This window comes from Emydura macquarii, unplaced genomic scaffold (genome assembly GCF_026122565.2).
Source record: "Emydura macquarii macquarii isolate MOO-44397 ecotype Brisbane River unplaced genomic scaffold, CSIRO-AGI_Emac_v2 contig_1876, whole genome shotgun sequence".
Lineage (NCBI taxonomy): Eukaryota > Metazoa > Chordata > Testudines > Chelidae > Emydura > Emydura macquarii.
In genome coordinates, this window is record NW_027132013.1 from 25,759,775 (window position 1) to 25,774,665 (window position 14,891).

Consider the following 14,891-nt stretch of genomic DNA (forward strand, 5'->3'; position numbering starts at 1 on the left):
ACCACATGAATCACCTGACTAAAATAACCCCATTTGCTGGGACCAAAGCAACAAGCAAATAAAGAAAATTTCAGTTAGTAAGATCTACAGCCCCCTTACAAATTTCCAGGAGATTTTACATTATTTGGCCAGAATTTAAGGTTTCATTAACAAATAAAAGCCCCGTCCCTTCTTGTTGTGAAGACAACCTTCAAAAATTAAACTGACAAACTATTTTGTTAATACTGCAACAAGAAACTAACAGTGGTTTTACAAGAGGTTTCAGCTGTCTGTATTTATTTCCAACAGCATTGGAAGTTGAAAAAAATAAGCTCTATCTATTTTACATTAACAAGTAAAATGAAAATGATATTGTGCTATATCTGCACAGAAAATTCAATTTATACACACCCACAAATAAAAAGAGCTTGTATTATTGTGATTTAAGATATCAAGGTCATTTGTCTTTTGTACAGCAGGCACAAATAAATAATCAGTACAGCTTAGTGAAACCTTATTAAAGAGAAGAAAAGACAACTCTGAAACATTAAAAAAGCTTTATAAAATATAATGGTAGTCAAAGAAGAATGAGCAGATAGTGGAGGCATAAAGGTTTTTTGTTCAAGATATCTGTAACATTTATGAGATTTGTGGAGAAAATCTTTTAAAGGGTGCATTAATCAAGAAGTGTATAATAAAGCTATACAAGGAGGAAAAGAAAACAAACAATAATTAAAAAGAAGAGTGAAAGAAATATAATGCCACTGAGCTACATGCTTTAGAGATAAGATGACAATTCAACAAGCTATAGCAACATAAAGATGAATGGATGGGTGGCAACCACAAGCAAAGCATTAGAGCAGGTAGAATTGGTATGTCTTGTTGGTTCCATGTTTTTGAACTTCAGTCTTCCTCTCTCTTGTTCCTGAATTTTTTAGATGGTGCCGATCTTCCCATTGTTCAAATTGAAAACAATGGATGCACAGTTATTCACATGAACCTGCAGTAGCATCCTGAATCCTCTATCCTTGCTGTGGGAATTGGAGACAAGAGCTGTGATTCTACCACTACTTGAATCCACCAGCCCATTCCCACCCAAGCAGGAAGGGAGACAATACTATAAGTGAGACAGAGGCCATCTGAGCCTTGCACTGAAGTAGCAACCAAGAGGCCAGAGATGGAGGAGCAGGATTTCTCCCTGTTCTGACAACTCCACAGTACACAGGCAAACAGCTCAGGTTATCCATTAGACAAAGGATTTGGGAATAGGAAGTTCACACCCTATATTGTTCCAATCTGTCTGTTCTACTGGAAATCCATTAGACTTCTTTAACAAGTCTCAACTTGATCTGGTTTCATTTGGAGGACCAGTAACCACATGAATCACAGCAGACTAATACATTTGCTGATCTGTTCCAGTATCTCAGACCAATTGGAACCAGATAATTTTCACCTGGAATTGCCACTAGGATGCAGGCTTAGGAAGACAGCACTGCATCAATTCACATTCAGAAGGATTACTTCATATCCACGAAGGACAGAAATATATACTTCAATTTAAACTGAAGGATAAGTCTCCCATTCACAAGAGAGTTTTCTACTTACTGTGTCACTATCACATTAAGCCCTGCCAACTTAAACAAAACTTATAAATAGATTTGGCAGTATTCAATTTTTATAATTTCGACAGAAAGTATCAACGTTCGTTGTTGAGCATTTTTTCCCCAGATTTATTGACTTACCTTTTCAGTTGCAGGAAATTATGGGGAGGAGATCAGACAATGGGAGGTGTGTGTGTGGGGGGTCAAACGATAATTACTTAATGACAGTAGTCATTGAGATTCAAAAAGTTAAAGCTTTACAACCATTAGAAAACAAACTGTTAACATCACATGTCAAAATATACAAAGTAAATATCCTTAAAGCAATCTAAAGTTCTCAAGCAGCATTTTTCTTTCTTTGCCTATCTGTATACATCTAATATCAATGATGGAAATATTTTTTCATCAGTTTGCGGGTGTACCGTAAAACAGATGTTTAAATTTTTATCGGTAAATGTCAGTAATACTCCCAAGCCTACTTATAAAGTATTGCATGATGACCAGAACACTTCAAAATCTAATAACTGCCAAATAGTAAAAAAAACCACTCTGACCTCATCCAAAATAAAACTATACATACTTTGAATGCCCTGTGGAATTTGTGCGATGTTTGTTGTTCCCTCCATGTTCCAACACACCTCCATTTAAACTGGAAGCAGATTTGTGCCCTACAGTGTCTCTTCTGAAAGAATTTTCTTGGCTTGTAAAAGTGGCAATTTCCAAACGTTCCTGGGAACAGGTGAAAGAAACAAACAAGTAAAGGGATTACTTCAGTCCTCAAAACACATGGATGAACTTCATTATGTATCCTGTAAAATCTCTTGGGTAAAGAAATGGTAAGGTTTCCACCAGGAGTACGTATGTGAAGTTGGGGAAGAAGGTTTCAGCATTATGCACTGGCAAGAACATAAAGACACTTCACACTGAAACTGAACATTATATATTAGTTTATTTAATCTGTTTGATATCTTTCACTTGGATAAATTAATACAGAATGTCTATGCCTTGAAAAGATGCCAATACAATAAAATAGATAAAATTCAGCATACATCAAATTAATTTCAGAAGCAATTTCTACACTCCAAGAACAAAAATCATTACTTAAATTTTTGAATACTTGTCAGAAATATTTCATAGAGAAAATTAAGAAAGCATGTGATAAAAATGTATTCATTTTATTCTCTTTCGTTTTTATAATCATGATATATTGCTTGCAGCAAATATTACAAAAGTGTTCTTGTACATAAGTTTAAAAACAATACCTGTTTTGCCATTTCTTTCTTTTTTCTTCCTTCTCTCTTCTCCTCCTCCCTTCTCTGAATCTCATCAAGAATTTCACGTTGCTGAAATACATTTTACTGCTATCAGAAAGGCAAAACTGAAACAACACAAAACTATCTCTAATTTTACTTCTGAGAGAAAAGCTAAAGTATTAATTTTTCAAGGATTTTTAAAAAAGGATTGATCCCAGATGCATAAATAATTCAGTCAAATCAGTTTCTTAGCTACTTCAAGCAAATGGTAACAATTCCATGTTGAAGGAGAAGGGCAAGAATAACAAAAGGAAAATTACTTCCAAAGAGACAGAGCCTCTTAACGATGTTATGAAAGGAAGTTCTTCGGTACAGATTTATTACATTCCAAAACAGAGACTGAGATACTGCAGATATGTAGGGAGATGTGGTATGAAGACAAGACCAGTATCTAGGATCTCTGGTGTTCTGGTCTGAGCTAAGACTCCAAATCCCTTTGTAGCTGAAGATGAAATCCATTTTTCATATATTTGTGTGGCCACACATACAAATAAAACATACAAAAAATGGCTAGCAGTGCGTTAATAATAATTGATGTCCATAACAAGATCATAACAAGTAATATGCATTACTGAGGGTTATAAGCACATAAAAAAAATGGTGCTACAGACATCTATAAGCCATTGTTATTAGAAGTCTACTACCCTGTGGCATTGTAACAATCTATACCAATTGATTAACCACTTATTAAAATATCTGCTTGCTATTAATCTTTATGAACTATTTATATTAAGGATGCATTTATAAAGTGTGACTTTTTACATATTCATAAAAAACAATGAGAACGTGAACGTTTTAATTTTGTTACCTCCTGTTCCTCTCTTCTCTTAACTTCTTGCATACGACGTTGTTCTTCCTGGGCTAGTCTCTCCTGTTCCTTTTGTTGATTTTTTAGCATTTCTTCATGAAAAGACTTGGAAGGTGGCTTATTATATTCACTGAGAAATGACTGTATGTGGTCCGCAAGTTCAAATATCATCACCTAAAAAAGGTAAACATAAATGACACCCAGTTTTCAAAACAGTTCCAAATACTAAATAATATAGTAACAAGGCTTTAGAAAAGCAATAAAGTCAGCAGATTCTCTGACAGTGCTCAGTTACTTATTATGAGAATTTAACATACTTCTCCTTATACTACTCTCTGTCAGAGAACTATGGTTATTAACTGACATGTTAATCACTAAGCAGGGCAACAAAGAAAGCTTTCTCAAAAATGTTCACGATTTCATTACAAATATGCAAACACTCTCCTGGATAAAACAAATGGTATTTTTCTATACACGGTCAAAACCATTTCAAATGATAGAATGTAAGCCATTTAGTAGAGTGTCTCTACAAGTGTGTATTATTGTCCAGGTTGCTGAGAACAAATTGTTTAATTAAAATGCTGATATTAAATTTTGATCTTCTCTCTGCAAACAAACCCACAATTACAGCTGTAGAACCACTTTGGTAGCGACCAACTGTCATCATCCAGGGTAACGTGGCATCCTGATGAAACAAGACAGTTCAGCTCAGTTCCAAATTTTACCCAGATTGAAAATCAACACGGCCAGTGTCAAAGTCAACAAGGCACTGTTCTTTCTCACTAAAAACTATTTGCTATAAATAAAATTAAAAAGGCCCAATGGATAGCTCTGAAAAACAAAACATGGACAGTGAATGGGAGTGCAAGCTTCCCCAATATGCCTCAATCATGCTCTGGAGGGACTGTCTTTGGGTGCTCGGACAGCACACTAGTCTAAGACCATGCAGTTGTTAGTCTTCCTGAGACTGCCAAAAATGTATCAATTGATAATGATTATTATGTTGTACTTATTTGCTACAAACATTAAGAGTAGCAGTTCCTTCACCATCCTATGGGAATGGGACTGAGACTATTACCTAATTACACTGTTTGGCTTCTCAAATGATAATGATTTTCAGTCACTGCCAATTTTGGCTGAACACAAACTGATGACCCAGCTGACAAAGTCTCCCAATATGTCAAGGAGACTGCCGTGTGCAAGCAAAAAATTCCTGACTCCTGATTTAATAATGTTATCTCTGGCATAAAAATTACCTTACCTAGAATCATGTGTGTTAGTCACCCGTGCATCAGTCTCTCACGTGCTCTCTGAGTCAGTGAGAGGAACTGAAACGCTGTGTGGCTCACAGACAAGATTCTGGGTCCTGTAGTTGACATTTGCTATGTTTCTGGCAAATGGGAGTGTGGGAGGGGCAGCGTCAGTTGGCTCAGCAGCCAACGGTAGGACAATGGGAGCTAGATTTGAAGTGCAGGGCGTGGTGGTGGCAACATAGAGCCCAGGCAGCAGTAGATGGAGACAGGTAGATACTGGTGTGTGGGTCGGATGGCCAGTATGTCGGGGGGAGGGGGGGGTCATGCCCCATTCCCTCCCTGGGCCTTGGCTACAACAGGGAGAGGATGGCTGGTGGCGGTTCAGGGATCAGGAACAGCCCCACTCACCCAGGGCCTCTGCGTAGCAAGGGGGTCAGAGATCAGACACAGTCCCATTCTCCCCTGCAGCAGCAGGAGGAGGATCGAGGAAGGGTAATGTCCCATCCTCTTCCAGGACTCAGTAGAACAGGGAGGGGACAAGGCCAAGGGATTCTGTTCTGCTGCAAGCATCCTGAAAAAAGTGAACATCTTGTCTTCACTTTCCCAGACATAACTATGGCCATGTCTCCCTGAACACTGCCAACAGCCATATTTACTATAGCCCTGCTGGGGTGGGGCCCAGAAGGGGAGGTGGCTAGAACTAGGCTTGCCTCATTGTGTGTTCTATAGCAGTGCTTCTCAAACTTATTTAATTGCGCCCCCCTTCTTTGTGTCTGGAGTAGTTTACGCCCCCTCCCCTGCCACACAATTAAATATACTTATAAAGAAAAACTAATATGCAACTCTCACTAAATATGAAAAGCAGCAAGGCATTGATTGAAACAGAGCCCACAATCCATTGTAATAAGAGCAAAAGCAAAACTGCCCTGATGATCGATGCTTGCAATTAAACGTGCACATCGCGTCATAGCAAACGGATTAAAGTACAGATGGCAACGACTTTGTATAATGCTATGCAAGCTTAACAGCAATTTGTCCAAAAGCACAGCACCATCTCGAGTCTAATGCACAACGCCAGCTGAGGAGCTGCTTTGTCTGGAGAGATCAGCATGGCTAGTTATTAATGGTGGAGGGTAAAATGTGCACAGTAAGTTTTTTTCCTAAAGCTTCTCATGCCCCCCTCAGAATACACGACGCACCCCCCAGTTTGAGAACCTCTGTTCTATAGAGCATAGGGCACAGGCAGGATGGGAGAGACTGAACAGGATATTAGTGGAAGGGCAGCGAGTGCACTGGAGGGACAGGATGCACTTGGAAATTTATCTGAAAAATGTTGGCCAGCATGCTGATGACCTATGATGAGAGGCCATTACCAGTCCCATACACATCTAGTATTACCCCTTTTCAAGTTAAATAATCCTTAGAGTGAAAAGACTATCAGCTCTCCAAAATGAGAGCAACACCACAAGAGGGTTTCACCTTTTCAGCTGAGTGACCTACTGTTAAACCCAGAGCCCGGGGTTTGGTTTGAGTTCGGGTGTGCATGTGACAACAGCACATTACACTGACTGCTTATAGGGAATTGAAATTTCCAAGAATCTTAAATATTTAATTCCTTGATTGCTTGTAATAACGAAGCCAGAAGGCAGTGTGGAACAAAAACAACATGAACACATCTCGTGCCATGCACAAAGCAAAAAACCCTTCCTATGGTCTCACTGAACTAAAAGCAAGTGCAGAGACACAGAAAATAAAGAAGGTATTTCTGAACAAACATGCTAAAAATAAAACTTTCCACTTACTGTTTAACACACCCTTAAATAGACTAGGAAGATAAGGACCCTACTGTAGGGGGTCCACACAGTGGACCCCATTCTAATAAAGAGGCTCTCTCAGGGATGACCTTCCATTTCCTGACAGCGAGGATAACCCTCCCTCCGATTCATGATTCTACAATATATCCCTGTAGCAAGTACAGCAAATCGTTCACGTGAAATAGCAATATTAGGAAATTTAATTATCTTAGCTCCTTTTAATATGATACAGCAGATAGAAGGAAGGATGAATGTGACCAAGCAACTCTCCATGGATCGCCAGCAAAAGCACCACCCATGGTCCACAGACCAGTTTGAGAACATCTGCCTTAGTTCGAATATTTGCTCTCATTTATCATTAACACATTTATTACAAAAATCAGGAGTACAATATTGAACTGTTAATTCCCAGAAGGTACCAAAAAGTTTTGAAGTAACAACTCATTACTAAACACAATTTGAATGAAAAATAATCTAAAATAATTCTTTTGAAAGTAGCTATCAGAACATATTAAAACTAATAGAACAGGAATATGCTGTATAAATAGAAAGAGAAGTATATGTGCCAAGTGAATTGGCATATGGACTCAGGAAATTAGGAGCAAAAATATTCTCTTGCTTTAACACAATGGAGGAGTTACAACTGCTTGATTTTTTTAAAGGTTAAAACAAGCAAATTAAACAAATATTTATCTGTAAAATATACATATGCACATAAAAAAAGTGTATTGAAAACAGTGCTTTTACAAAAAGCTCCCACATTCATTGTCAACCTTTTGGATCAATTCAGTCCATATTCAGTCCACATGGATACTTAGAAGTGCTTTACAAAAGAAGGTCAGTATCAATATTCCCATTTTTCAGACAGGGAAACTAAGGCAAAGAGATGTGACATGAACAGTAGAGTTGCGGTTAGAATCCAGGTCTCTTGTCCCACAATCCACTGCTGAGTGCACTAGACCCTCTCCTTCCCCAAGTAAAAAGTGTTTTGACTAAATAGTTACAGCTATTTTACAATGAAATTAAAATTCAACATAAGCTGCATAAAATCCTCTCAATTTTATACACTGATTGTTACTTTCTATAACATGATAAAAACATTTTAAGGGTATGATCCTGTCCCTAGACAGGCAACGAATGCAAACTCAGCCTCTATGTGGTTTATTTTTGCTGGCTGCACACACTGAACTTTCCTGAGTTGGAAGAGCATTGAGGGAAGAGCAGAACCCTCACCCTGCTTCACTAGGATAGATAATCACATATTAATTTTGATGTATTTGTAGTTCCTTATTTTGATAACATTTTACTAGACATAATTTGCAAGACTATTTAGAATCAAATTAGGCTTTTCACAAAAGTGAGAACTCTTACCTCTCCGCAGCGTTGTTTTGCCAATTCCTCGAGTCTGGATTTTAACAAATTAATGTTTTCATTTGACAAACCTTTTGCATTTTTTAGCTGTATTTCAGGGACACTGGAGAAAAAGAGATCACAAGAAATGTTCTCTTATTAAGGATCAGCTGTACAGACAGACAAGGAGACTCACATAGGCCACACAACAGGTCAATAAGAACTTTGGTTTTGTTTTTTTGCAGCAACCTGACAATTGTCATTCAACACCTGAACAAGTAATACTCTATCTACATGATTATAAAAAGTTCTGGTAGTTGAAACTGTGAGTATCTGTGACCCAGCAATTTGGATTATGTTAAGAAGAAAGGTGAAACACCCTCAGGATAACCCCATAGTCTATGTTAACTACAGTTCGAACCCAGTACATTATTTTTTAAAGGAATGTACTGAAAATGCAGTACATATTTCTGGCATAAGGTATGGCAGTTTTAGATTTGCTGATTTTCCTTTTTCCATTATGTAAGTAATACACAGTTAGTCTGAGGAATACACTACAATAAAGTACATTCAGGTAAACAATCAACATTTTTTAAAAGCTTAGACCAGTGTTTCTCAATTAAACTTGGCCACGGAACCCTTTTGAACTCCATAAATAATTGCGGAACCCCCCAAACTCTTAACAGTCTTCAAATGTTGAAATAAGCAAAGGTCAGCATTTCTTACTTAAATTACACTTACACTGGATACCCTTCGCCGGAAAATCCGAGACATCTTCCCTTTTTTGGCGGCGCGGAGAACAGCTGCTCTCGGCGGCGCGGAGAACAGCTGCTCTCGGAACCCTAACAGTGTTCCCGTGGAACCCTGGCTTCCACGGAACACCAATTGAGAAACACTGGCTTAAACAGTTACAGGAATAAGAAAAACATCTGCGGTTATACTATCTTAAACAAAAATAATAATGGTCATCAATCTTCAAGCTTGAGGGTATAATCAAATCATCACTTGGACAGGAACATTTCCCTACCTCATATGTTAGATCATTGCATAACTGGGCATGCCATGGAAGGTTTATATTTTTCTTTGAGGTATCTCACACTGGCCACTGTTGGAGGTGGAAGGACTGGATGGACTATTGGGCTGTTCTGGCACAACAATACTTATTCAGAAAATTACTGTCAAGGCCAAATCTCAGGAGCTGCTGATCATCCACAACACTTTTCATCATTCAAAGGAAATATCCATTAGTCCTCCAAAAGGCTAATTCAGCACAATACAGGACCAGCAGACGATAGAAGATGTTTCCCATTCAGCAAGGTACTGTGTCTCAACAACTTCAGTGGAAGTATTCACATGCTTAAAGTTACATGTGGGCTTAAGTATCTTGCTCAATTAGTGTCTGAATCTCCAACTGGCAGATGCATCTCTATTACTCACTGGCAGCTACAACACAGAAGGGATGAGGTGGCTTCTATCTCAGATACAGGTTTTCAAATGAATTAATTATAAAGTTCCCCACTTTTATACTTCAGTGCTATATGTCTAACAAATAGAGACACATTTAAACTAAGGTAAGAATAAGGGCAATGAACACAATGTTACACTTCAACTTTCATTTTTGTCATGGAGAGAATAAAGAAAATATTAGAAGGTAGGTTTTGATTTTCACTCACGTATCAGGGTAGGTTTGTGGACATTTGACCCACAAATCAACTTTGGCATAAACTTCATTGTCACCAGTCAAACCCTGAGGATGCAGAACTAAACTGATTTCTGGAGGCTGTTTTACCTAAAATATAAAACAAGGCATTTAATTTAAGCAGGAATTAATTCAGGGAAATCCAATCCTGTATCATGCAAGAGGTCAGACTAGAGAATCCCCATGATCCTTTCTGGCCTTAAAAAAAAATAAAATCTGTTAATTCATTTACAGTTGATTAGTGAACACGTGAATTAACGCCATTGGTCACCTTATGTTAAACAGTTCAACCTTAGTTTATCCAGTTTATAGAATAAATGGGGCTAGAGATATTCAGAAGAAGTAGTGCCCTATCAAGAGTCATATTTAGGTAAGAGGGCGTTCTGGATAAAAAAGATTCACTGTATTTTAAATGGAAAAAGATATGTGAAAAGTTTCTGGCTTTTTAAAAAATGAGTGGAATTTTGGATTATTTGTGGAATGTCACAGATAGCAGATTAATGGGGCATTCAGCAAAGAAAGAAATCTAAACTTACACTTCATGTTAGGCCTTTGAAAAATGTCACTTCTAAACATCTTTCTTTCTGATGTGATGCCAGGATATCATAGCTACAATATAATCCTGCTGGGGCATAGAGATGGAGCTTTTTATTTTAGGCATATGGTAGAGTTTTGCTAACTACTGTTGTCTTTTTTTCCTTTTTGACTTTTTAAAAACATTCTTTGGACTAAACTGACTTCAAAGTAAAGTGGAAAAAGTACACAAACTTTCTGACACTGGGAGTCTGGATTTACCGAGAAGGAGAAAAGTCGGAAGAAAGGTGAGTCATAGATCACAAACACAATGGTGGAAAGAAAAAAAAAGAGCTAGATGGAGTGACAGAGGAAGAGCAACAAGACGACACAAGCTAGAAAGTGCCCAATGTTCCCAACAGGTTCCTGAGGGAAGAGAGTGTATGGCCTCGTCTACATGGGGATGCTCAGGAAAATTAAGATGAATCAACTAAAAGTGTGAAGTTAATGCACTAACACACTAATTTAAATCCCATCTGCATTCTCTATTCAGGAATAAAGTAGTCTTAGTTCACTCTGATTAAGGAAGGGATTAAGTCCATATTGAAAATACTGACTTCAGGTTTCAGTGAGTATTATGGCATGTGAGGAGTGGCAGATATAAGAAGCCATGAATGGCAATACTTCTAGAGACTCAGTAAGTACTCCTGAGCAGCAAAAGAAGGGAAGGGCATGGGCAGGGATGAGTGAGGTTGAAAGTGGGGAGTCCCACAGAGAGAAGTTTGTGGGAGTTGGGAAAGGTAGAAATGAAGGGAGGGTCAGGGTTGAGATGATATCACTACAGTTCAGGAGGCAGCAGCAGAGAATATATGGGAAGAGACTTCTAGAAGGGGAATGCAAAGAAATAGAGAAGAGGAGAGACTGGGCATTATATAAATCAGTTATCCTAAGAAACAATTATTGTGAAATTGAAAGTGAGTGCAAAAAGCCAAATAATGAGAGAAATGTTATATGTTGAATAAATTATAGCATGCAACAAATATGCAGAGAAACAACAGTAATTTGAATCAATAATGCAGAGAACCAGTGATGAGGTAAGTCAATTAAGCAGATAAATAGGTATGTAATTAACATGAAGGAATGAATCAACTATAGAGTAAATAAAAATGCTAACAATTAATTAAAAAGCAAGTCACATTTGAAGAGTATTAATTATAGACAGAATAAAAAAAGACTGCTGAGGATGAGTTATAGAGTAAGTTAGTTATACAGAGGTCAGCCAAAGAGGTGGAAGATAATGGGCAACCAATAAGGAGGCTGAATGCATACGATGTTCTTGAAAAATCAAGGACTTAGTGATGTCAGCAACCAAGTTCTAAAAATGTTCTGAAGGTGTCCCCTGCTGAAAGGGAGAAAATGGTGGCTGTTCCTGGCAGGGGAATAAAGAGCCTCTCTCAGAACCCAGCTGAGAGACTAACTAAGGTGAGAGAAATGAGTTACTCCAATAGAAAAACAATGAGGATTTGCCTCAAAAATTCAACTAGAAGTTATTCAGACCATCACAAGGGAAACAACAAAACTTTTGTTAATCATGAATACCGGCATATTTGTTAAGGATCATATAAGTTTCAAGACCGTTTAAAGGCACATAATCAGTATTTTTATACACAGACCTGTCAGTTTAGCAGCAACCTTTGTAAGGAGCCAGTAATAAAAGGTTTTAAGTGACTATCCAAAATGATCTTTACATAGGTTTCATTGATGTTTAATTACACAGTCCTAGAGTGGAATTATCACACACAAAGATGTATAAATTTAGCAGCAGCTGCTCTTGGGGTGGTGGAAAGAGAGGAAGGGCTTCCCTTTAAAGTCAATCCCAAATTATCCTTTTATTTCACTTACACCTTTCTGGAACATGCAGGTGATAATAATTCCCTGGTGTCATTAAGTAAGTGTCATACACAGATGTCATAGGTTAGCAGCAGTTTGGTGGGGAGGGGATGCCAGTGAAACACATTATTTCCTTGATAGATAATAGGTCCATTAATTATGTTTAGAAACAACTCTTGGGAAAACAACAACTGCACAATTCCCTTTGCTGATCCCTAGTAACTATCTTGCTCATTTCTGGAGGAGGCAGACAATATTTAATGATTACTATACACAGAGCTCTCAAGTTTGAAAAAGTTCCAGCTAGAGATAAGGAGGAAACACCCTTAAGCCTTTCCTACACTGGAGAATTTCAGCAAAAACTTCCCACCAACTTTCAATTGGCAACCCTAGTGTAGACAATGCTTCAGCAACTTCTTAGTTAATTATATTAATTAAACTCAATATTAAACCTGCTCCTTAGAAAGTTTAATTAACGCAGATTTTAAAAAACCCAGCAGTGGCTTTAGCTTTGGTTATATTATGGCATCCATCTGTGCAGCTAAACAGATCATTTTTGCTCAAACACCCTAGCCTAAATATGGCCTGAGAAGCCTGTGTGCTCAGTTTATCATCATCACCATCATTATTATAATTTTAACTTTCCACTGTTCCTGTAGTACCAACACAGCCCCAGCCAGTAATGGTAATGCCGCTGGTGGAGGCAAACCCTGACGCTTGCACCCTGCTGGCAGGGGGCAGAAACACCTTTGCCAGGTCTCCAAGAAAGCAAGCTCCCACTCGTGCATGCAGCTGCAAGCCGGAAGGAGGACACGTTTAGAACCACTGCCGCGCAAAGGCAGCTCCAGATGTTGGGTGCCAGGCTAAGGCTCTCGCGTTAGCACCACCACCTCCTGCGCTGCAAGGGAAGGGACCGGAGCAGGCCAAGCCTTGCGTGCTGTGGAGAAGAGGAAGCGTGGGAGCTCAAGCAGCGGGCACCTCAGCTCACCCTCCGTGAAAGTCGATGGGGCGGGGTTCCCGTACATAACCCCCACCCGGGGGGCCCTTTTCAGCGTCCCCCCGCCTCCCCAAGCCCTCAGAAAGGAGGGAAAGGGCTACACAAGGGAACACCCCAGCACTCATTTTTTTTGGCGCTACCGTGTCAGGCTGCCCGGCGTCCCTGCGAAGGACACCCGGCCTGCCACACGGGCTCCCTCCCTGCAGGTGGCGGGGGCCCCGCACCGCACCCCCGCCGTCCCACGCGCCGGCCGAGGCTCGCGGCTCCTTAGTACCTTCCAGGGCTGCTCCTGCCGCAGGTCTCGGAAGTCCCGGCCGTAGATGGCCTCCAGCACCTGCAGCTCGTTGGCCTGGCGGAGCGGGTAACTCTCCGGCTGCTCCGAGGCCTCCTCCGCCCCCGGCGCGTCGCTCACCCGAGCCATGTCAGCTGCAGGGGCCGCTGCCCGCCATGGCGGGGCCGCCGCCGAGCACTAGTCAAGCGGGCGCCTGCCAAGGCCACGGTGGAAGTGGCAGGGCCCGGGCGCCCGGATCTTCTTTTGCCCTTCGCGTGCACTGTCTCTGCTACAGGCCCCAGCCCCACCCCCGCCACGGGTGCTGCCCCACGCGGCCGCAGGAGGAGCCGCCGCCTTTCAGGCACCCCTAGGGCTTCCCGGCCCCACACACATCCCCGGGCGCACCACGACCTCCTCCCTAGAGCCTCCCCTTAGCCCCGGGACACGTCCTGGCATCTGCGAAGCGCTCTGGTCTCCACCTTAGCCCCAGATACTCCCCTACCCCTTCCTGGCAGCTGACCGATGAAGGGGAAAGGAACGAGCAGCCGCGGTGGAAATGATGCTGCTGGCTCTCCAAAAGTCCTCAGCCTAAGACGGTAAATATTTTAGTGTTAGGTAAACTGACGGGCTGTAGTGTTTATGAACCCCCAGAGACTTCTCCTACACTTTCTTTTTGGGGCCTGGGCACAATCAAGATCACAGCCCCATTTTGCTAAGTGCGGCATAAATACACAGGATGTTGTCCCAGCCCCGAGAAGCTTAATACAATACAATATTTTATGCAATGTATAGTTAACCCATGGAACTCATCACAAAATATCATTGAGGCCAAGAGCTTTGCAGGATTAAAAAATGAATTATTAGACACCTATCTGGATAGTTACATCCACAGTTATAGTAGACAGAATAAAAATGAAGGCTAAAACCCCTCATGTTTCTGGGCATAAACCAACTACTAGATGACAGTTCGAGGAAGACATTTGTCCTATGGATATGTTATTCTGTAATTGCCCACTATGAAACTTCTTGCATGGTTTTCTGAAGCATCTGGTTTAGTCAGACTGATGCTCTGATTGAGTATGGCAATTTCTGTGTTCAAACTTTATAAAAATAAAGGCGTTATCAAAGACAACAGAGTGAAGAAAATTTGAAGTGTTTAGGCACAGCTGGTTTTGTGATATGACCACAAATAAAAAAATAAAATAAAAAACCCTTTTGGAAACTTCAGCAAAAGCAAAATCCTGATTGTTCAAACTGATATTTCATTAATATCATCATGTGTCATTACACCTAAAAATTCCTAACAATTCTCCTTTGCCACATGTCCACACATGACCTTTCAGACATTAGCTGGGATGGTCAAAATGAATCATTTAAGAGAAATAAAGTTAACTGTGGAGAAA

General features: G+C 40.1%; 1 protein-coding gene and 1 long non-coding RNA gene across 3 annotated transcripts in view; one reads left to right on the forward strand and one right to left on the reverse strand.

Annotated features, from left to right (window-relative positions):
• Positions 1–13,921, reverse strand: part of EIF2AK4 (eukaryotic translation initiation factor 2 alpha kinase 4) — a 64,810-nt gene extending 50,889 nt beyond the window's left edge. Inside the window, exons 1-6 of one of the 2 annotated variants that reach the window (XM_067558018.1) lie at positions 13,492–13,921; positions 9,792–9,907; positions 8,140–8,242; positions 3,702–3,875; positions 2,843–2,923; positions 2,161–2,309 (exon numbers count right to left, since the gene is read on the reverse strand). In XM_067558018.1, coding sequence (XP_067414119.1) covers positions 2,161–2,309; positions 2,843–2,923; positions 3,702–3,875; positions 8,140–8,242; positions 9,792–9,907; positions 13,492–13,638 — 770 coding nt within the window. In that variant the 5' untranslated portion in view covers positions 13,639–13,921. Of the gene's footprint in view, positions 1–2,160; positions 2,310–2,842; positions 2,924–3,701; positions 3,876–8,139; positions 8,243–9,791; positions 9,908–12,232; positions 12,263–13,491 lie in introns of those variants that run through there. The other variant, XM_067558019.1, reaches the window with a different exon arrangement.
• Positions 11,717–13,386, forward strand: LOC137159563 (uncharacterized). The gene is made up of 2 exons (XR_010921653.1): positions 11,717–11,812; positions 12,880–13,386. It is a non-coding gene; the product is annotated as an uncharacterized lncRNA (long non-coding RNA).
• Positions 13,922–14,891: the final 970 nt, after the last annotated feature.